We start from the raw sequence: 24,975 nt of genomic DNA on the forward strand, positions 1-24,975 counted from the left end.
TATTTACATACAATCCTATGGAAGAAATTACTTCGGGTCATGACCAAATCAGGTTACGACCAGAGTTTTGGAACGAATTACAGTCGTGATCCGAGGTTCCACTGTACAAGGTCACATTTCATATTGGCAGTGTATGCATATTATACTGTATATACTGTATATGTGTATATATACATACATAGATACACACACACCATTTTTTTTCTGTCTGGTATCTTGTGTAACTGACATCTCTTTCTTTGTATTTCTAATTTCAGTATCAGGATAGCATGAAGACTGTATTAGTAATTAATCAAATGGAAACATGTAAACTGTGTTGCCTCTAGTTTACCTAAAATCTCATACAAAAGTAACTGTTTTTTGGAAGGAATGGAAAATGCAAAAACTACTTTTTCCCTATTGTACACATGGTCTGTGAAAGCACATCACATATGGGTAAATACAGAAAATATTCAAAAGCATGTGAAGTCAAAAATGATTTAACAGAGTTTGATTAAACAGATTTGTAAATATGTTTGCATTTATCTAAAAAACAGCTCCACAAAAAATATTCATTATACTGATTGTAAAGCTAGAAATTTACATTACAGCTAAACTGCATAATTCTAGAACCTACTTGGAGCATTCATACTCAGAAAATTAACTTGCAAAGCACCTATGCTTAGCTTTAAAATGAATACAAATGTTCTTACCTTTGGACTCGTGTAATTCAGTCTAGAGGAGTACACCTCAGTCCAGATGTATGGTGAAGCTGCAAAGGATTATTAATAATTTACAATACGTTAAACATTTTATATAGATATAATGAATAGATATATTTAATCATTTTAAGTTGTTAAGAAATACTACATGAATTAGTAGTGACTAGAATAATCATTAACTCATTTTCAGAATAACCTAGACAAGGTAAAGCACTGTACACAAAATGGTAAGAAACCTTTATTGCAGTGGACACATGAGCAGATAATGATTATTTCCTTTTCACTGGCTGAATTTCTTACAACTTTTAAAGGAATTAATAGCTTTATTTTTAACAAAATCTACCATGGTATCAACATTTATCAGTTAAAAAACTATATATTTTAGGACTGTGATAGGTGTGTTAAAAACTATTTTTACATTTACTCTGAAGATAGAAATCTTCCAACCTTTCACTTATTTAATTTTCAATTTTTTTCATTGATTTTGAGAACAAGTGCGTATCCCAACAGCAAGAGATGCATGGCAGGAACCAAACCTGCACAAGTATACATAATTGTACATTTCAGAATGTGCTAGTGGAAAATTCAAATAAGCTGAAAGCAAAAAGCAAAACTACTTCTGATCATTATTTGATTTAACCTGCTCTAGCCTTTAAAGATACATTTTTGCTTAAGTAAAAAATAAATAAAAAATAAAAGTATCTAATTAACATCAGTATTTACCCTCAGATATTGAACAAAGCAACTATGTTAAAAAATGTAATTGAAAAGGAATTAACTATGCTGAAATGGCACATGATCTCCTAAATAACAATGCAGAAAATTACAATGTAATAAAGAACAGTAAAAGCTGCAAGTTTACCCATTTAAACTGAAAAATATTAAATTGTGCAAGAAAGTCCTCCACAAGGCCCAGTCTGACACTTGCTTGGCAAATATTTGTAGTAAGGAGTTTAAATACTGTATAAATGCCAACTGAGAGGTCAACTTTCACATCTAGAAATAGTGGATGAAAGCATGCATCACCTTTTGTAGTTAACTGCACTCTGTCAGCAGCCTTGGAGTCATATTTAAGTGTACGGTTTTGCGTTTTCAGGGACACACTAAACGTACAACAGTTCAAAGCACCACAGGCCTGAGACAGGATCCTAGATTTTTCCCCTCACACATAGAAAAAAAGATATGCGAGATTAACTGGTATATTTGAACTGACCTAGTATGAATAAGTGTGGGTATACAGTATGGTTGATTTTGATCTATGGAATGTTTCCCCAGCCAAAACTGGTTCTTGTCTTTTTCCTTTATCTGCCACAATAGGTTTCAGGCCTCCTATAAGCCCACATTTGATTTGAAAAAGTTAAAAGCTAATACTTTATCCTGTAATTACAAAAAAGAATCTCTTCAATTCACTATTTTTCACATATTTGTCACAGTGTAGATTAGATTGAGTATCCTACATTAATTCTCAACTTTTATATGTGCTTATATTGTGTGTACTGTTAGAAAAATAGTAATACAAACCTGCAAATGTAAATGGATTGTTTTCCTCATCACTGAGCACTTTCACTGGGTTTTTAATAAAATGATGCCGTAAAACTAATATTTTCTTCTTTGGGTCAGATGTTATCTACAAATAAAAATATACAGTAAATATATGCACACATATATACATATACTGTATACATTTATAAATACATATATACACATATATTAATATATACACTGCTCAAAAAATTAAAGGAACACTACATCATCACAGTCTAACACCACATCAATTAAACTTCAGGTATATTAATCTGTCCAGTTAAAAGCATAAGCTATTGTAAATCAACTTCACCTGCTTTAGAGCAAATGAAAGTGTAAAATCTGCACAGGAGAGGTAATAGCAAGACAATACCCAAAAAGAAAATGGTTTTAAAGGTGGTGGCCAGAGACAATTGCTCTCTCCTTATCCTTCTGACTGACTCTTCTCATTTTGATGGTGTCTTTGTCACAACTGGTAGCATAAGGAAATACCTGCAGCTGATTCACATGCAGTCCAGCTACTACAGAATGGTACAAACATCCATGTCATCGCAAGAAGGTGTTTCTTTGCTGTGTCTCCCAGCACAGTCTCAAGAGCATGGAGGAGATACCAGGTGAAGGCCATTAACAAAGATATCTTGACAGGGCTGCAGAAAGGCATTAAACCTGCAGCAGGACCAGCATGTGCCCCTTTGTTTGAGTAGGAAAAGGAGGAGCACTGCCAGAGCCATACAAAATGGCCTACATCTGACTATAGTTGTGTGCATGTTTCTGACCAAACTGTCAGTAACAGACTCCATGAGGGCAGCATGAGGGCCAAATGTCCTCTAGGGGGACCTGGTCTCACAGCCCATCATTGTGCTGCTCTATTAACATTCGCCAGAGAATACCACAATTGGCAACTCCATTATTGATGCCCCGATCTCTTCACAGATGAGAGCAGGTTCACACTGAGGACACATAAAAGACATGACAAAGTTTGGAGACACGTGGTGAGCATTGTGCAACCTGCAATTTAATATAATACGACTGGTCTGGCAGTAGGTCAGAGATGGTCTGGAGAGGCATACCCTTGGAGCAATTCACTGACCTCTACGTGCCAGACAACAGTATCCTGACTGCTGTTTGGTACCAGGATGAAATCCTCAGAGCCACTGTCAGACCTTGCACTGGTGCAGTGGACCCTGGGTTCCTCTTGGTGCAGGACAATGCCTGGCCTCATGTGGCCAGAGTACGAAGAAAAAAAACCATGCGTTAGGGTGCGACATTGACACGTTTTTGCTACGAGCATTTCGGTGGCGCAACGGTATTAGCTGTTGACTGGTAATCTAAACTTCACGGGTTCGATCCCAGACGAGTCCGTTTTGAGAAGTGAGCTGCACGTATTCTTACTATTTTAGAATAAAAACATACATTTGATTCCAGTCTGTAACAGGTTGTGTAATTTATGATAGTTGTAAAGGTTAGCTTTGTTTTTTTTGTTTATTCTTTCAGCCGCGTTCACGATAAAACCCCCATCCCCTCACATTTGACACTGCTGTTTTCACATAGATGCGCTATAATGATATAGTATTTTAAAAAAATATGTCATTTTGCTTGACTTCTCACTCTATACAACTCTAAGCAACTGACACGCAGGTAAACAGACTTGAGCTGAGAAAACTGTGCGTTGTGATAGCAGGCTGCTTGCTGTTTGCTGCTTATCAACACATTTAACATTTATATGCTAATGCACTTACATCTTGCCTGAGTTGCCTCGAAAGCTTGAATATTGTAATCTTTTTAGTTAGCCAATAAAAGGGGTAATTTTGCTTGACTGTTCACTATGTTACTTACATAAAATCCAGATCGAATGTTATTTACTACACAGCTTTTTTCAAATAAAGACGCGCTATAACAGAGCTGAACTCAGATCAGAGAAAGAGAACAGAAGCCCTCCCCGCAAGAAACTTCCACTCACATATAAGAACAACGCAGCTGCACCAGGTGTAAAAGCAAAAGATGGCACCGTATGAATACAGGACGAAGTCTGGTGTCATCCTGCCAATCACCTGTCCTTCAAAGAAACAGCACGGCTTACAGAGCTCGCCAATGTATTGTGCAAACTCATGTTTGTGATTATGTTTTGTGGTGGTCTTTACATAAGAAGCATTTATATGCTACTGATATAAAAGCCAGATTGAATGTTACTTATCTTACTTATCTTCCTACAGCACAAAGTCACAAGTATACTGCAGAGCTTCCTCTGTTTGATCGTCAAGGGCATGTTCACAAATTATACATGTAATGCCACGAAAAATACCTGCTAACACTTTTAGTACGCGAGCAATGGTACGAGAATGCATTTAGACTTTTTTTGGGCACATACACCATGCTAGTGTTTAGATCTGGACGATGTAGTGTTAGTGAGCTCTGTAAGCCATACTCTTTCTTTGAAGGACAGGTGATTGGCAGGATGATGCCGGATTTTCACCTTTACGCCTGGTGCAGCTGCGTTGTTTTATCGTGGCAGAGGAGATCGCCAAATCAGCCAGGCCATTTACCAAGGGAGAATTTCTGAAGAGTTGCATGATCAAGGTGTTTGATGTCTTATGTCCAGACAAAAAGAAGATGCTGGCAAATGTAAGCCTGGGTAGAAATGTGATTGCTGATCAAGTTTGTGAGATGGCCACTGATTTAAGAACACAGTTGAGTGAAAGAAGCAAAGACTTTATTGCATACTGTCTTGCTGTGGATGAAAGTACTGACATGACTGATACTGCACAGCTGGCCATCTTCATCCGTGCAGTGGACTCCAATTTACACGTTACAGAGGAAATAATGGACATTAAATCAATGCACGGGACAACGACTGGAAAAGACATTTTTGAAAATGTATGTCAAAGTATAACCGACATGAAACTGCCCTGGGACAAACTTACTGCACTTACAACTGATGGAGCACCATCTATGTGTAGTGAAAAAAGTGGACTAGTGGGGAGGATGCGAGTAAAGATGCAGGAGGAGAACTGTACTGGTGAGTAAACGGCATATCACTGCATCATACACTAGGAAGCACTATGTGGCAAAGTCCTGAAGATGGACAATGTAATGAGCACTGTAACACAAACTGTAAACTTTATCCGAGCTAAAGGTTTAAATCACCGGCAATTTCAGTCCTTTATGCGGGAGATAGATTCAGAGTTTGCTGACATTCCTTATCATACAGAGGTGCGTTGGCTAAGTCGGGGAAAAGTTCTCAACAGAGTTTTTGAGCTCAGTAACGAAATCTGTCAGTTCATGGACAGTAAAGGAAAAGACTCCACCAATTTTATGGAGGAAAAGTGTAAATGGGAGTTGGCATTTCTGGCTGACATAACAGCTCATCTCAATGCCTTAAACCTCCAGCTCCAGGGACATGACCGCATGATCACTGACATGTATGACACAGTGAAGGCATTTCAAGTGAAGCTGCTTTTATAGGAGATAAAAATGCACCAGTGCAACTTGCCCCACTTTCCCTGTTGCAAAGTAATGTTGAACCAAGTCGGCACAACGGTGTTCCCAAATACGCACTTTGCTGATAAACTGAGCGCACTGCGCACTGAGTTCGCACGGCGCTTTGGTGACTTTGAAGAACAAAAAAAGAATTTTGAGTTGCTTCGCCACCCGTTTGCCGTCAATGTGGAAACTGCACTAGTGCAGATTCAGATGGAGCTGATTGGGCTGCTGTGTAATGGCACACTGAAGGCAAAGTACAATACTGCAGGGCCCGCACCGTATATTCACTCCATTTCCGCAGAAATGCTCCAGCTCCATCTACATGCGGCTCAAACCTTGTGCATGTTTGGTAGCACATATCTGTGTGAGAAGCTCTTCTCAGTGATGAAGGCTAACAAAACAGCACACATGTGCACATGTCGTGCTATGTCCATGGCTGTATCTAATGTTACCGAAGTCCCGGCAGTTAAAACTTTCTCTCGCAGTTTCGCCGAGTTTGTGCCAAACACCACCCTGACCATCTCATCTTCCTCTGCATAAGCACAGTCCTTCACCAGTGAATATTTACCCGTGGCAGTTTGCTATTGGATTGCCGCTGACAGACGGCCTTATATGGGTAGGCACTAAATTACAAACGCCAGGGGCAGCCTGTCTATGAACTTAATTTAAAGTTTAGGTTTACATCGTGCTTTGTTTCCGAAGTAGCAGAACTCATGAATATGGTTGTATATGTCACTCGCTCGCTTCTTATTGTTTCGCTGCCTTCTCAATTATATAATGCATGTTTTCTTCAGCTTTTTGGGCCTCTTCCTGGTTTTCTACGTACTGCGTGATTACGTGGAAGGCGTGATGATGTCACACGAAACTCCGCCCCCACGGGTTTCAAGCTCATCTCCATTACAGTAAATGGAGAAAAACAGCTTCCAGTTATGACCATTACGCGTAGAATTTCGATATGAAACCTGCCCAACTTTTGTAAGGAAGCTGTAAGGAATAACCCTACCAAATTTCAGCCTTCTACCTACACGGGAAGTTGGAGAATTAGTGATGAGTCAGTCAGTCAATCAGTGAGTGAGTGAGTGAGTGAGTCAGTGAGGGCTTTGCCGTTTATTAGTATAGATATAAAATGACATAAGAGTAAAGAAATTTGAATGTTTGTTCTTTTAACGTTTACTTTATTTCTAACTTGTATAATTTAGACAGGATATATTTTTATGGAGAGCAAAATATTATGTTATTTAAGGTTTGAGTTGATTTATTCCGGAATAATATTCCTGTCAGTTTTTATTCATATTTATGTTCAAAAAAGTTAAGTTTTAAAAGTTTTAAAGTTTTAGTTTTATTGTGTTCCATAAATGTTTATCCTGTTCGGCCCGTGACCTAAAGTGTGTTTTGGAGTTTGGCCCCCTGTGCAATTGAGTTTGACACCCCTGCATTAGTGCAACAACGTTTTCCGAAATGTACAATACAGGTCATAAAATGAATTATTCTAAATGTCATATATACCTAAGTTTCTCTTTTATGTCAGCGCGGCTTTGACATTATGGATCAGAAGGTGCATACTAATTCAGCGTGAGCAGGAACACTCAAGAATAAAACTGAATAAAGCCAAATTGACACCCACATCCATTCTCAGTCACGCACACCACTCACATCCACAGTTTTCCCAGTCCCAGTCTCGTTCGCGCACAAGATCTGACGCCATTTTCAAATAAAGTGGAGTATAACAAAATAAGTTTGTTTGTTATACCACGTCTTTATCTGAAAACGGTGTCACATCCGGGGGGTGTGTGCCACTAACTTTAACTAAATTTACAGTCGCAAATCAAATGTATGCTTTTATTGCATGATATTAACAATAAGAGCAGCTCACTACTGAAAATGGTAAATTTGGGAAGCAGCCGATATTGAAACCGCGACCTCTTGATTGGAAGGCGACAGTTCTTAGCATTGGACCATGCAAACTTTCGTATCAACCGCCTACTGTAACCTGCTTTCTTTTTTTCTTCGGTTAAATTCTTGAATAAAAGTGCACTTGTTTTGTTATATCTGTACCTTTTGTGAAAGTGTTTATTTCATATTTGTATTTCAGGCTTCACACATTATACATTTCATGTCTACATTTTTTCAATTATTACTAAAATATGAAAAACGTTTCTGTATTAACTACATTTTACATAGATTGTTGTTGATACGGAACACACATGAAATGTATGTCTTCCAAATGATGATGTACTAATTTACCCTATAAAGCTCCAACACTTCACTTGAAGATAAACACTGAACACTGAGAAACTTCTTTGTGAAATGAACTGCAGCGTTGGGCAGGGAGATGGGATACAAGGCTGCTTGCTGTTAATCGACACATTTACAGGACAAAAGACTCTGACGGAGAGGTGAGAATGGATAAGGTGGGCCGGATTTATGAGCTTTCCTTTAAGCTCTGATAATTCCAGTGTTAAGGCTTATGCCAGGCAAGCTCTACATAACTGCTCTATAGTGATTCACCCGCTATATCGCAGTTGAGCTATTGCGCCCCCACTAACTACATCGCAGATTTATTAATACTATTACTACTACTAGGGGGCTCCGCGACCCGGCTCGCATCGCATGCCCACCCCCGGGTTTGGTTTACCGGATAAACAATTTAAAGACATTGTTATTTTCATGGGAATTGTTACATATGTATAATTTTCATTTTTACTTTAAAACTTTTGTAAAAACAATATTTGTCCTTTATTTCCTGCCCCGGGTGTGGTTAAATCTCTTTCTCGCGGTACTTATAACGTTGCTCACGTTGTGAAGGGGGGGTCTGAATGCACGCTAAAGAGATGCGATTGGTTTAGCTGTTGTCTTGCAGCTGCTGCTGGCCAGCTGTGTGTTATGTTTGTCGCGCTTTGCGTCAATCACTTAAAAGCCTGTTCAGCAGCTGTCCTTTATAATTCGTGTCTCTGCCACTTGCTTTGTGAAGGGGGGTCTGGAATGTAGCTGAAACATGTTAAGCAGAAGTGGACGGATCAGCTACTGCCTTTGTGCTGCTTCTGCCAAGATGCCTGTTCTGCTTGTCGAGGAGGAGGAGTGGGGGTGTGCGAGGGCTGAACATATGCTAAGGAAAAGTGCTCAGATCACCTGCTGGCTTTCTGCAGCTGCAGCTGGCAAGCTGTGTGTTCTTGTTGTTACAGTGGGATGCAAAAGTTTGGGCAACCTTGTTAATAGTCATTATTTTCCTGTATAAATCGTTGGTTGTTACGATAAAAAATGTCAGTTAAATATATCATATAGGAGATACACACAGTGATATTTGAGAAGTGAAATGAAGTTTATTGGATTTACAGAAAGTGTGCAATAATTGCTCAAACAAAATCAGGCAGGTGCATAAATTTGGGCACCACAAAAAAGAAATGAAATCAATATTTAGTAGATCCGCCTTTTGTAGAAATTACAGCCTCTAAACACTTCCTGTAGGTTCCAATGAGAGTCTGGATTGTGGTTGAAGGTATTTTGGACCATTCCTCTTTACAAAACATCTCTAGTTCATTCAGGTTTGATGGCTTCCGAGCATGGACAGCTCTCTTTAACTCACACAACAGATTTTCAATTATATTCAGGTCTGGGGTCTGAGATGGCCATTCCAGAACATTGTACTTGTTCTTCTGCATGAATGCCTTAGTAGATTTTGAGCAGTGTTTCGGGTCGTTGTCTTGTTGAAAGATCCAGCCCGGCAGCTTCAGCTTTGTCACTGATTCCTGGACATTGGTCTCCAGAATCTGCTGATACTGAGTGGAATCCATGCGTCCCTCAACTTTGACAAGATTCCCAGTCCCTGCACTGGCCACACAGCCCCACAGCATGATGGAACCACCACCATATTTTACTGTAGGTAGCAGGTGTTTTTCTTGGAATGCTGTGTTCTTTTTCCTCCATGCATAACACCCCTTGTTATGCCCAAATAACTCAATTTTAGTTTCATCAGTCCACAGCACCTTATTCCAAAATGAAGCTGGCTTGTCCAAATGTGCTTGAGCATACCTCAAGTGGCTCGGTTTGTGCTGTGGGTGGAGAAAAGGCTTCCTCTGCATCACTCTCGCATACAGCATCTCCTTGTGTAAAGTGCGCCAAATGGTTGAACGATGCACAATGACTCCATCTGCTGCAAGATGATGTTGTAGGTCTTTGGTGCTGGTCTGTGGGTTGACTCTGACTGTTCTCACCATTCGTCGCTTCTGTCTATCTGAAATTTTTCTTGGTCTGCCACTTCGAGCCTTAACTTGAACTGAGCCTGTGGTCTTCCATTTCCTCAATGTGTTCCTAACTGTGGAAACAGATGGCTTAAATCTCTGGGACAGCTTTCTGTATCCTTCCCCTAAACCATGATGGTGAACAATCTTTGTTTTCAGGTCATTTGATAGTTGTTTTTTGACCACCATGTTGCTACTCTTCAGAGAAAATTACAATTAACCCCCTTAAATACTCTTTCTCATTATAGGATTCACCTGTGTATGTAGGTCAGGGGTCACTGAGCTTACCAAGCCAATTTGAGTTACAATAATTAGTTCTAAAAGTTTTGGAATCAATAAAATGACAACGGTGCCCAAATTTATGCACCTGCCTGATTTTGTTTGAACAATTATTGCACACTTTCTGTAAATCCAATAAACTTCATTTCACTTCTCAAATATCACTGTGTGTGTCTCCTATATGATATATTTAACTGACATTTTTTATCGTAACAACCAACGATTTATACAGGAAAATAATGACTATTAACAAGGTTGCCCAAACTTTTGTATCCCACTGTATTTTAAGAGCTGAGAGAACCTGAAATTTGTCTGCCAAAAGCATTCCAACAACTGCTAGATTAGATGTCAGTGAACTTGTTTTAAATTGTATGTAGGACGTGATGTGCAAAAGTCACCGTCTCATAGGTTTTGCTTCCAAAGGTTGTAATGTCTAGTCTTGCGTGTCGTCGAAGTGTCTGTCCGAGATTATCTGGTCTCAATCGCTTCACTCAACACCCCCAATCCTCCATTCCACCCCAGAGGTGTGCTACGCTCCTGCTACTTTACTTTTGTGATTGGTGGGGTGGGGGAAGGAAGTGTGTTTAAATGCACGATAAGGAGAAGTGGACTTTGTGCTTGCTTTGAGTTGATTCTGCCAACATGCTTGTTGTGCTTGTCGCTCTGCACGATGATCATTTAAAAGCCTGTACAGTAGCTGTCTTCTGTGTAAATATCTTGTCTTGCATGACGTTAAAATGTTTTATAATAGAGATGCTACTCATATCCTTAGCCCGACATCCACATATCATATGTGTTTACCAAGTGTGTTTTAATAAGTTTACATGTGTTTAAAGCGTGTGGGATGGGTATTTTAAGGCTTAAACTATAAAAAAAAAAATATTTATATGGTCTTTCTATATCACGGATTTTCACCTATTGCTGGTGGGTCTGGAACGTAAATTCCGCGATAGGCGGGGGATGACTGTATTCCCAGAGAAACGGAGTGTAATAAACAAAAGACGAGACATGATGGTGGTAAGTGGTTTTAGTTCAACACTAATAGAACTCTGACATCATGTCTTATATAGGTATAGGTGTGCATTAAAGATGGTTTATATATTTCATTTGTCACTTTAAACATGCAATTTGAAAGAAAAGAGGTGTGCTTTATGATAATAAAATTATAAAAATCCATTACATCATTAATTTCCAAGGAGGAAGGTTAAGTGATGGTACCTTAATTGTTGCTGCAAAGCCTGCAGCTTTTCAACCCATTTTAGTGCAGCAAACTAGAAGTACATGATGTTTTGCTTGTCAAATAGAAAATTATACATATTGGTTGGAAAGAGGAGAAAAGCTTCACTATCTAGTGATTTACAACATTCACTAATAAAGACTGCTTGATCATTACATTCAGATTGCCTTCTTGCCCTAAGGATTTCAGCCAATAGTTTCCAAGGATTCTACAGCTTTATACTGGAGTAATTTAGTGAAGTGGATAGATGGATGAAGCATGATCTTTTGAATGCAGTACTCTTGGAATCAAAATTTCTTTAGATAATTAAAAGAGTGTTGTTTTCTTTAAAAACAGTTAAAGTCAATAAATGATTATGGTAATAAATGATTACCCCTCTGAAAAGCCTGCCGCAAAGTTTCATTGACTTCTTTAAATCCAGTACCAGTCAACAGCTTGGCTTAAGCTATATAAAAAACAGTTTTATAGATATGATTCATGTCAAGTGCCACTTTACTATTTATATCACATACAGTTCTTACACTAAGCAAAGTGTGGCTATCAATCCTAGCACTGAGCCAAAATATAGTATAAGTGGGCTGAAGCAAGACTTAATACACATTAAGAAGATACCTGATAAAACAATTTTAGTGGGCCAATTTGCACATTCTTACAAAATCTATAAGCATTTTCCTCTCAGTAGACCATTTATCTCCAAACATCCTCGAGTTATGTGTGTTACATTAACTGGCAAGTTTAAATTAATCTGGTGTGAGTGTTGCCTGCAATCGGTTTATACAGGTTTGCCTCCCACTGTGCACCCAAAACACTTTCTGCTGTGCATTTATGTATATACAGCCTGGGTACCTGCTAAAACACACATTTAATCTGTAAATGCAGTTTCCAGCAACTTAAATTAACCCTTTTGTAGGTCTCTCCATAAATCAAGTGAAGCATTATATACATATATAGATTAATTCAAATGGTTATAACTGCAATATAATCTACCAGCTTCAAAACAGAGGTCAGACCATTGCTGCTATTAATTTCCAGCATGAATGCTCACAATCAGGGCACATTCAATGGATTATAAGGAATGAGTTAAGGAAAACTTCCACATGTTCTTTACCCAACAGATACGTTTTTTTCCCCTTCCCTCTCACCTAATTCTTATAGTAATTGCTCCTCAAAACCTAATCTGAAACTTAACTTTCATAGTATTGGCTGTTTGTCTAATGTCATATAAATGTAATATATTTTTCTATCCTCTATGCAAACTAAAAATACATGAAAAAGTGATTTTTTTTATTCAGTTCATTGTTGTTAATTAAACATAGGCTTGATATAGGCTTAAACACAGTCCCAGAAAATTAAAACACTTCTTTATTTTATTAACATTCTGTTTTATTAAAAACTTTCCCCTCTAATTAAGGGTTTTATGTGGCAAGAGTATACGATTAAAAAAATGCTAACCTACCACATTATTTAGACATATCCATTTACATTTGGACAATTTACAGATGTTGATAAACCTAACAGTTGGTCTGTGATCAGCTGAAAAGAAAATTGACTAATATCTTAAGAGTAAATCGTCAATCAACACAAACAATCCCTGAACCACATGCTTGTGTCCAACATTGCTACTCTCTACACTTAATACTACTTAAATTTAAACAAATATAAAATAACCTATGATTAACTAACCTGTTTAGTATTTGAATCGTGAAGATCAAAGAAAGCTCGAATAGTGACAAGAACAAGTTCTTTACACCTGTAAAAGAATCAAGAAAATTGGATAAGAAAATAAAGATATGAATTTTTACATTAAAACTGCACCAACATATAAGAATCAGGTAAAATGCTCTGTTTTTTTTATTTTATTAAAATCAAACAACATTAATCAACCCACACCCCTGAGAAAGACAGCTAGGCCAGCAGTATAAAACTTTATGCTAGTTAAGATAAGTAAATAGATAAATTAAAAAAATGAATAAAGATAAATGGAGTAAAATAGAGGAGAGAACCTGCTTCCTGAATTTAAATGCTTATTCTAAAATGTTATTGATTAGATCCTGCCAGGTTTTGAAAAAGTTTTGTACAGATCCTCTAAGTGCGAATTTGATTTTTTCCAGTTTCAAATATAGTAATCCCTCCTCGATCGCGGGGGTTGTGTTCCAGAACCCCCCGCGACAGGTGAAAATCCGCAAAGTAGAAACCATATGTTTGTATGGTTATTTTTATATATTTTAAGCCCTTATAAACTCTCCCACACTGTTAACATTATTAGAGCCCTCTAGACATGAAACAACACCCTTTAGTCAAAAGTTTAAATTATGTTCCATGACAAGACAGAGATGACAGTTCTTTCTCACAATTAAAGAATGCAAACATATCTTCCTCTTCAAACTAATGCGTGTCAGGAGCAGAGAATGTCAGAGAGAGAGAGAGAGAGCAAGAGCGAGAGGGAAAAGCAAACAATCAAAAAATTAATACATGCTGTTGGGCTTTTAAGTATGCGCACCGCGATAAAGTGGCCGCAAAGAAGAGAGCAATGTGAAGGTAGTCTTTCAGCATGTTTTACAGGTGCGTCCGTATCCTCTAGGCAAACAGCCTAGAGAGAGAGAGAGAGAGACAAGCAAACAATCAAGCACCGAGCGGGAAGCATATCGTACATCATCGAGGAGTTTTATTTAATATGCTCTGATTGGGTAGCTTCTAAGCCATCCGTCAATAGCGTCTCTTGTATGAAATCAACTGGGCAAACAAACTGAGGAAGCTTGTACCATAAATTAAAAGACGCATTTTCCACAGAAATCCGCGAACCAGCGAAAAATCTGTGATATATATTTAGATATGCTTACATTTAAAATCCACGATGGAGTGAAGCCGCGAAAGTCGAAGCGCAATATAGCGAGGGATCACTGTAGTATATAACATCAGTTACTAGCTGACTTAGAATAGGTGAGTTAGGATTTTTCCAATTGAGCAAGAAAAGTCAGTAGTGTAGTAAAGGCAATTACAGTTTGTTTGTCCTTCTCCACTTTAAGACTATCTGGAAGTACCCCAAACATAGCTGTTAGTGGATTAGGAGGGATTGTGCCACCAAGGTTGTATGAAAGGCATTTAAAGATTTTGGTCCAAAATTATGTTAATTTGGTGCAAGCCCAAATATGGGGCCAAGTGAAGCTAGAACTTGATTGCAGCATTCACAGTTTGGATCTTGCCCTGGAAACATTTTGGACAATATTAAACGAGAGAGATGTGCTCGATATATAATTTTGACCTGAACAATTCCATGCTTTGCACATATGGAGCTCAAGTGAATTCTGTGCATTGCTACTTTCCACTCCTTTCATGAAATGTTGAGTAAGAGATCCTTTTCCCACTGGTCTCTTGGATCTTTAAAAGGGAGAGCCTGTAAAATAGTTTTATACAGGCAGTCCCCAGGTTACGTACGAGATAGGGACTGTAGGTTTGTACTTAAGTTGAATTTGTATGTAAGTCGGAACAGGTACATAAATTTAATAAATGCTTTTGTTGTCCGACAGTAACCAAGTGCTCTGCCAATGAATGATGGAGTTTCACCTCTCTCTGACCTTTTTATTATTTCTACTTTATTTTCAATGGTGATGGTTTTTCTCTTCTTTACTGTATCACCAGTACTCGCATCAGATTTGTGTTTCAGAGACATTCTTGAAGGGTGAAGACAAAAGATTAAGATAAGCTCTTCTGCACAGCACTGTACACGTTATCACAGCAGGAAGGCACCGGTCGTCAACACGTCTGATGTACTGACAAAAGTCAACTTCCTGCTATGTACGTAACAGTACAAGGAGGCTTGCTATTGAGAATGACTGGGGGCATCAACGGGCGGTTCATCACCAGCCTACCTCACAGTCACCTCCACTACAGTATGCTGTCTGCAGCGTCCACCCACCAAGAACGAACACGGTGTGGCCAAAGGCGGGTAGTGAATCGCCCCTATTCAATAGGCAGCAATCCGATGCACACTACAATGCTACCCCCCCCGCCGCCCCGTTCACCCTCAATGGCCTCCATTCAGCTACAACCAGGTCACCGCTTGCAGCATTACCAGCCGCCCACCGAGAACAAACGGGGCAGCCGTGTGTGGTGGGTGGGCAGTGAAACCGCTTGCAGCCAGGAGCTGCCCGAGGAACACCACACTGCGTGACCAGCGAAAATCAACCCCCTCTAGCCACCGCTTGCAGCATTACCAGCCGCCCACCGAAAATGTACTGGGCAGCCGTGTATGGTGGGCGGGCAGTGAAACCACTTGCCACCGGGTGCTGCCCAAGGGACACTACATTGCACGGGCAATGCGCCCACCTCTAGCCTCTGTCCTGCCACCACTTGCAGCGTCCACAGGCCGAAGATGACTGAGTGGTAGTTACTGAGGCGCATGCGTCGCAGCTGCAGCCCCATTTATAAGTTGTAGGTCGGATGTCCGTAACCTGGGGACTACCTGTATTATGGAAATGCTGTCAAAGTCCTCAAGACTGAGCAATATTTTTTCTGACATAGAGGTAGGCGACAGTGGAGGAAAACTGGGCAGGTTCTGTTTAACAAAGTTTCGAATTTGAAGGTAGTGAAAGAAATGTGTTGCTGGAAAGTTAAATTTGAAGTGTAATTGTTTGTAGGATGCAAAGACGTTGTCTATGTACAGATCTCTAACTGATTTAATCCTGAATGTTTTCCAGATATTAAAAACTGCATTTGTTTAAGAGGGTGGAAAAAGGTGGTTCTCATACAGAGGTGCCACAGATAAAAGCTTAAAATACCTCCTACATTGGTTCCATAATTTGAGTGAGAGAAGTACAATTGGGTTGTTAGTATATTGGCGATAACTTGTATTAATTGAGGTGCATAGCAAGGAATATAAAGAAGTACTGCAGACCAAGCCTGTGTATGTTCATCTATCTGTGTCCATGTTCATGTTTTTATAGTTTGTATGTTTGCTCCCCTTTAACAAAATTTGAAGTTAGGTAGGGTCACCCCACCCTCTGCCTTAGGTCTTTGTAGGGTCGTCCTTTGGATACGTGGATGTTTTGAATTCCAAATAAATGAGGTTATTGTTGAATCTAATTTCTTACAAAATGATCTATTGATGACTATTGGAATGTTTTGAAATAAAAAGAGAAGATTAGGAAGGATATTCATCTTAACAATGTTAATTCTTCCAGCTAAAGTGAGATGAAGGGTTGACCCATGCAAGTCTTGCTTAATTTTTTTCCATACAGACAGCAAAATTGTGTTGATAAAGAGCTTTATGTTTATTTGTGATGTGTATCCCTAGGTATGTAAACTGATCTGTGATGATAAAAGGTGGATGTCTGAAGGGGAATTCCGTTAGCAGTGGTGTTAATTTTTCTCTTATTTTTATTATCCTGAGGTATCCTGTATTTACCCAACTCGAGGAGATTCTATTAAAGTATATGCAAGCATATATAAACACGAGCGGTTAGAAAGGGGCTCGGAAAGAAGTGGAAAAGAAAACCAAAGCTACACCCAAGCTTAGACAGGCATCAAGTCCATGTCCAACCTCAAGGTATGGCCTTACAGAGACTGACATGGAACAGACAGGCGAAAGCACAGATATTCCAGGACCACGGGCCACTGCATCATATCCAGTTGAGAGCGAAAGTGGGAGTGAATGTGCAAGTGATGCAGGTCACGATAGCTAGTCGATTCCAGAAGATTCATTGAAACTGGAAATGGCCTTGCCTTCTGCGCTTTCATCTATTCCTCACAAGCCAGGAGCATCGGCTGTAACAGGGCTTGTCACTTCACATGCATCTACTGCTGACGGAAAAGCAATGGCTACAAATTCCAAATGCAAAAGACTCGCAGTGGAAGATGGATGCAGAAGGAATAATATTTGAATTGAAAGTCTCCCAGAGAATTGTGAAAGTCCAAACCCAGTGAAATTCATAGTTTAATTATTCTCTAAAATAATTGGAGAAGACTTTATGCCAATGTAACAATAGGCTTCATGGCAATAACTCCTGGGAAAACTGGAACTTAAGGTCAAAGCTGTCTTATTTTCAGTTAAAAGTAAAAAAATGACAACAAAAGTTCAGAAGCAATGTCTCCAAGAATGGACAGTTAACTTTGTGAGCTAGAATGTTAAAGGCCTGAATCACGAATTAAAGAGAAAGAAAGTATTCTCTCACTTAACAGGTCTAAACGCTAAAACAGTATTTTTACAGGAGACCCACTTATTAAGCAAACTAGCCAAATGTTCCATTCCAGCTATACAAAGAAAACTAGAGGTGTGGGAATTCTTAGACATAGAACAGTCTCATTTGTAGTATCAGATTTAGTATCTGATCCTGAAGGGAGATATACGATTGTCATAGGTCATTTATTTAACTATAAAGTTATTCTTTTAAATATATATGCACCCAATGTCGATGATAGGTAATTCATGCAAAGTGTATTTGCATCCATTCCCATTGTGAACGCTCATAAAATTATAATGGCTGGGGACTTTAATTGTGTTTTAAATCCAGACCTACATAGGTCTCCTGCCAAAGGGGGGATGACATCTCACACTGCAAAGACAATTACAGTTTGAAACTGACCACAACTTATCAGAACCCTGGAGATTTCTAAACCCAAACTCAAGAGCATATTCCTTCTACTCACCAGTGCATCATTGCTACTCAAGAATTGATTATTTCTTTGCAGATAACAACTTCTTGTCTATGATTAAATTGTGTAAGTATGACACTACTGTTATTTCTGACCATGCCCCCTTGATTTTGGAGCTAAAATCACTGTGCCCCACAAACTTATCTTGCAGATGGCGTCTTAATCCACTTTTATTAGCAGACGAGAACTGGACAGAATTTATATTCAAGCAAATTATTTTTTTTCTTTTAAGAGACAAATACATCCTCAGAGGTTTCTGCAGGAACACTCTGGGAATCCCTGAAGGCCTTCTTAAGAGGACAGATTATCTCATATTTTTCCCACAGAAATAAACTGAAAACCAATAAGGTATCAGAGCTAATCAACGAAATCACTAGAATAGATCAAGAACATGCCAGGTGTCTAAGTGAGGCGCTTCATAGGAAAAGGCAGGCTCTGCACTCAAAGCTCATCCTCTTAACAACTAAAGAAACTGAACAACTCATACTTAAATCAAGACATCATTATTATGAACATGGAGAGAAAGCTAATAAGATCTTAGCTCAACAAATCCACAAGCAAGAAGTTCGCAAAGCAATCCCAGCATTCATCAACACCAACAGAGACAAAATCATTGACCATAAAAATATAATGCATACATTTACGGACTACTATAAATCATTATTTTCTACTGAGTTTAAAGAAGGCAAGACACAATCTAATACTTTTTTAGATGCTTTACAGATACAACAAATAAATACTCTTAGCGCAGAGGAATTGGATAAACCTCTGGCACTATTAGAATTACTAGATGCTATAAAGTCACTGCAGAGTGGGAAAGCAGCAGGCCCTGATGGCTACCATATCGAATTTTATAAGAAACGCTCAACTCAGCTAGCTCCCCTTCTATTAGCAACATTTAAAGAAGCTAGAGAAAATAAATATCTATCTCAATCTTTTCGCCAAGCATTAATTACCATCTTTCCTAAACAAAATAAGGACTTATTAAAATGTGCATTGTACAGACCAATCTCACTTCTGAATAACAATGTTAAGATGCTCTTCAAAGTCCTAGCTAGAAGGATGGAGAAAGTGCTCCCTTCGGTAATATCACAAGACCAAACTGGATTTATTAAAGGCAGACACTTAGCTTCCAGTCTTCGACGCCTGTTTAATGTAATATATTCACCCACAAAGTCAAATGAGATGATTATCATTGGATGCAGAAAAAACATTTGACGTGGCTGAATGGAACTACCTTTGCACTACATTGGAGAGATTTGGGTTTAGCCAGAACATTTGTGCATGGATCAAACTACTGTATGCCAATCCAGAAGCTTCAGTTTGTATTAACAACATTAATTCAGACTACTTTAAACCAGGAGCGTGGCACCAGACAAGGATGCCCCTTGTCACCACTGCTTTTTGCAATTGCCATTGAGCCATTGGCAATTCAATGTCAAAATGCTATTGAGATAAAGGGGATTATCAGAGAAGGACTGAAACAGAAAGTTTCTCTATATGCAGATGATATTGTACTGTATATATCAGATCCACAAAATACTGTGCCTGCAGTCCTAACAGAATTTCAAAAGATTTCTGGTCTCAATCAATTTGAATAAATGTGTGCTCTTCCCAGTGAATTCTCAAGCATACAATATTAGATTGGACACCTTCCCTTTAATCATCGCAGATCAGTTTAAATTTCTAGGAGTAAACATCACAAGTAAATATAAAATGCTCTTCTCATAAGATTATTTCACAACTTTGATAGAAGGAATAGATATATAACAAAAGTTAAATTAAATCAACTTTACCAATAAATGTCTATAGATACTACATTCTTGAACAACAACTACTCAGAGAAATAGAGCAAGTTAAAAGACATATGCTGTGCCAAGCTATTCATCCATCCATCCATCCATCATCCAACCCGCCATATCCTAACACAGGGTCACGGGAGTCTGCTAGAGCCAATCCCATCCAACACAGGGCGCAAAGCAGGAACAAATCCCAGGCGGGCACCAGCCCCCGCAGGGCGCACACACACACACACACACACACACACACACACACACCCACCCACCAAGCACATACTAGGGACAATTTAGGATCGCCAATGCACCTAACCTGCATGTCTTTTGACTATGGGAGGAAACCGGAGCACCCGGAGGAAACCCACACAGGCTCGGGGAGAACATGAAAACTCCACGCAGGGAGGACCCGGGAAGTGACCCAGATAGTTACCACTGTGCCACCAGGCTGCCCCTGTGCCAAGCTATTGAAATGGCAAATGCTCATCCTCGAATTAATGTGCAAGAATCTTCTCCTTTTTAGTCTGCACAACTTACCATAACGATGATGTGATTTGATTAATTTTTTTGTAGCTATATGATCCACAAGTTGAAAACTACATTTAACTCTGTATGTTCATGCATTTTATGGCAGGAACCGAACTTCTTGGAGCTTACAATGATTACTTTTACATGCAGCCTGAATTTTAATGACTGTAATATTATACAAGTTCACATTTTAAAAATTGATAGTTAAAGCATTTTCTAAAGAGCAATTTCAATTTTATGCAGTTTCCTGTTCCTTCTTATCTTACTATCACAACCACCTCATCACTAGTTACATTAGACTACTTTCGGATTGGTGCTAAAACTTTGGCCTTGGTGTTGATACCAGCTTTCAGACTCCAGTAGCTGAACCAAAAGGGTTCCGAAGCAAAAAATGGACAACTCCAAAATCTGCCTTCTTACTCCAGCCTCCAGGGGCACCATGCCATTGCAGCAAACAACATACCACTTACCTTTTGATTGCATAAAACTCTTTATTGCAGTAAAACCAAAATATTTTGTCCCTGTAAAGTCTCAATCACTTTGAAGTGGATATTTACTACTGGTACTGAAATTCCCAAAAGGCTGGCACTATACTGTACTGTTTGAAATTTGACTTTTTTTGGTACTTTTCTAGTACTGGTATACCACACATCCCTGAAATACATATACAACAAACATCAAAAACCTTTTGAAACTAGTAATAAGAAGATTTAGCACTCTTAAAGATCATATAGAAACCAAAAGCTAAAAATCCATTAGAAATGATCATAAAGCCATGTCATCTTTCAAATTTGTAAAGTTGTGGAGCGGGTGGATACCAATAAACCAAACCAAACCAAAGGTTGAAAATATGTAAAATCAGCTGGATTTTAATAAAATAGGAAATAAAAAAAAAGATTAACATAATCATCAATGGCTATCTTACAAAGATACAAAATCCAAAAAACACACAACTGTCAACTAAGGAATGTTTAAGAACTTGCCATCATTATTATAATGTATACTAAATGTATCACTTACCAAACAATAGAAAGATGGTCAGTGGATACCCATGTCCTTGGAACAGCAGTGCTCTGATAAAAGGAAAAAAAATATTTAATTAAAAAAATTAGATTCATTAAAAGGAAATATTTCATAGAATTTAATTACAGAAAACATAAGACTTGTACATTTTCAAAAGTTCCTTGTTAACTGTAGTTAAAAAAAAAAGGATACAGTTTGATTCAATAAAACTTTGCTTTACAAAATGTCATGATTTGGGTAAATTAAAAAAAAAAAATTAAGCAGGATAGAGTTTTGTACGGATTTTTAATGTATAGATTTTGATTTTCTGATCAGTTTGAAGTTAAACTAACATTTCAGAGTTCTTAAAATTTTTCACCATCTATATATCATGCTTGTAGATGTACCATGAGAAAAAAGTACAAAAGTTGATAAATAAAAAGCACATAGGATGCAAACATATATTGTATATGTAGCACTTACAATAACTCCCATTCAAATATATAGGTCTATTTTTAATATGAGACTCCAACCTTAATTTTGCCTAATGTGGCAGTCGCAATTCAAAGTAAATGGCTGCCAAACTTCAGATATAAACTTTGTAAGAAACAGATGTTAGAAAAAATAATTAGTCTTCTTTCAATTTGATTTATTTTTGTATAGCACTATTCACTGATTACAGGCACATAGCACTGTGACAGGTTCTCAAGTAAAATGCAAATATAAACTTGACTAAATACATAATGATTACAGGTGCCGGTCATAAAATTAGAATATCATGACAAAATTGATTTATTTCAATAATTCCATTCAAAAAGTACACACAGACTGATGTATTTCCAATGTTTATTTCTTTTAATTTTGATGATTATAACTGACAACTAATGAAAGTCCCAAATTCAGTATCTCGGAAAATTAGAATATCAATTAAGAACAATGCAAAAAAAGGATTTTTAGAAATGAACATTTGAAATACATCAGTCTGTGTGTAATGAATGAATCTAATATACAAGACTGAGAATTGTTTACACAGACAGGAAAATAAAATTTGAAACTGATTAACATAAATGGAACAGGTTGGATAATGGATGGATGGAACCCAGCAACATCTTTCCATCACTTAATTGTTGAACTATGACCAGTTAACTAAAGAAGAGAGGGGGAAAAACTAGTCAGCAGTGCCCCTGGTGAAAATAGCCCACTTGAAAGTCCATGGTCAAATACAGCAGACAAAGTCAGACACAGTCACAGTCGTCAAGACCTAGGCAAAATGGCTGTCCACATCCTTCTTGGCATTCTATTGCAAAGTCTGTGTTAGGCTGTCTAATCTGGCAACAGAATCTTTCCATCCATTGATTCAAAAGCTCCCAGTATCTCAGGTGACTTTAAGATCAATTTTCAAAGGTTCATGCAATTGTAATAACTTTTAACTCTCTATTCAGAAGATATTCTTTTGTATTTGAAAATGAGAACAGCTAATAAGACTCTCCATTTTGTTGTCTGATAGATTCAGTGGTATTTCTGCTTATAGAATTAACGGATCAAACTGCGTTTCTTTCTCTCAATTACCTCAATAAATCATTTAGCCTTTATGATGACAATCCTATCATTTTACAAGTTACTGCAAAGAAACAATTATGAATGCTGGTGGAATCTATACATTATTGATGGACTTGCAAACTTTATCACTAAAAGACCTATGGCAACAACCTTGCATTTTATAACAATAGTCAAAATATTTCAATACAGTATTAATGGTCTGCTGCTTTATAATAAAATCTTACATCCTTCGTGTTACACTTATTTGTGGTAGACAAACTTATCTGCATTTCCACTTCAGAAGTCAGTTGGAAGTGTTTCTTAAACCTTTATAAAATAATGCACTGTAAGGACTGATTGCTACCATTTAACATACACTGTGTGCACAATTATTAGGCAAGTTGTATTTTTGAGGATTAATTTTAATATGGAACAAACACAGTGCTATCAGTCAATCCAAAATGTTAATAAACCTGAAACCTGAATGTTTCACAACGGAAATGTGAGTGTGAACATCATCAGGGGAATACATATGTGCGCACAATTATTAGGCAACTATTAGTGTGCAGATTTATTATGCAACTAAAGGAAAAATGAAAAATTTTCCCATCTCACTTGTTTATTTTCATCTGTTATAGTGAGAATAATAAACAAACACCTCAAAATTTACAAATAAACATCTCTGACATTTCAAAAAAAATAAAATCAATCAATCAATGACCAATATAGCCACCCTTCTTTCCAATAACAGTCATAAGCCTTTCCATTCATGTAGTCTGTCAGTTTCTTGATCTGTTGACGATCAGCTTTTTGTGGAACAGTGACTACAGCCTCCCAGACACTCTTCAGAGAGGTGTATTGTTTTTCTCCCCCGTAAATCTAGCGTTTAAGAAGTGCCCACAAGTTCTCGATAGGGTTTAGGTCAGATGAGGAAGGGGGGCCATGTCATTATTCCTTCATCTTTAAGGCCTTTACTGGCTGGCCACGCAGTGAGAACTTCGATGCAAGTGATGGAGCATTGGCCTGCATAAAAATCATGGTCTTTTCCTGTATCACTGTTTGAAGAAAGTGTCTTGAAAAACTGGCAGTAGGTTTGGGAGTTGATTTTGAGTTCATCTTCAATGCAAAAAGGTCCAACTAGCTCATCTTTAAAAATACCAGCTCATACCAGTACCCCACCTCCACGTTGGAGTGGAGCTCTGTGCCCATTACTGATCCACAGGTCCATCCATCTGGTTCATCAAGAGTCACTCTCATCTCATCGGTCCATAAAACCTTTGAAAAAAATCTGTCTTCAGATATTTCTTGGCCCAGTTTTGACGTTTCAACTTATGTTTCTTGTTCAGTGGTGGTTGGGTTTCAGCCCTCCTTACCTTGGCCATGTCTTTGAGCACTGAACACCTTGTACTTCTGGGCACTCCAGGTAGGTTGCAGCTCTGGAATATGAAAGTACTGGAGGATAATGGGTTCCTGGTAGCTTCACGTTTGATTCTTTTCAAATCTTTGGCAGCTAATTTGCATCTTTTGTTCTCAACACGTTTCTTGCGGCCCTGTTGACTATTTGCAACAAAATGTTTGATGGTTCTGTGATCACACACCAATATCTTAGCAATTCCAAAAGTGCTGCATCCCTCTGAAAGACTTTTTACAATTTTTGACTTTTCAGAGTCAGTTAAATCGCTTTTTTGGCCCGTTTTGCCCGAGGAAAACTAGCTGCCTAATAATTCTGCACACCTTGATATAGGGTGTTGATCTCCTTAGGCCACACCCTCCCTCATTACACAAATACACATCACCTGACATGCTTAAATCCAATAAGCATTCAAGTTAATACAGCTTGGAGTTGGAATATATGCATAAAAATGATGATATGGTCAAAATACTCACTTCCCTAATAATTGTGCACACAGTGTAGAATAATTAGGATGTCATTAATGGTTGCGTACAGGTTTCATAATAGGGAATTATTTGTTGTATGTACGACAAGGGTATGTCTGCAGTTG

At 38.2% G+C, this 24,975-nt stretch overlaps 1 protein-coding gene across 3 annotated transcripts in view; it reads right to left on the reverse strand.

Annotated features, from left to right (window-relative positions):
* pgap1 (post-GPI attachment to proteins inositol deacylase 1) overlaps positions 1–24,975 on the reverse strand; it is a 348,101-nt gene that overhangs the window by 242,108 nt on the left and 81,018 nt on the right. For all 3 annotated transcript variants that reach the window (XM_039755984.1, XM_039755983.1, XM_039755985.1), the window contains 4 exons: positions 21,452–21,504; positions 13,143–13,209; positions 2,223–2,328; positions 693–751 (listed from right to left, as the gene is read on the reverse strand). In XM_039755984.1, coding sequence (XP_039611918.1) covers positions 693–751; positions 2,223–2,328; positions 13,143–13,209; positions 21,452–21,504 — 285 coding nt within the window. The remainder of the gene's footprint in view (positions 1–692; positions 752–2,222; positions 2,329–13,142; positions 13,210–21,451; positions 21,505–24,975) is intronic.

The sequence above is a fragment of the Polypterus senegalus genome, chromosome 6 (genome assembly GCF_016835505.1).
Source record: "Polypterus senegalus isolate Bchr_013 chromosome 6, ASM1683550v1, whole genome shotgun sequence".
NCBI lineage: Eukaryota > Metazoa > Chordata > Cladistia > Polypteriformes > Polypteridae > Polypterus > Polypterus senegalus.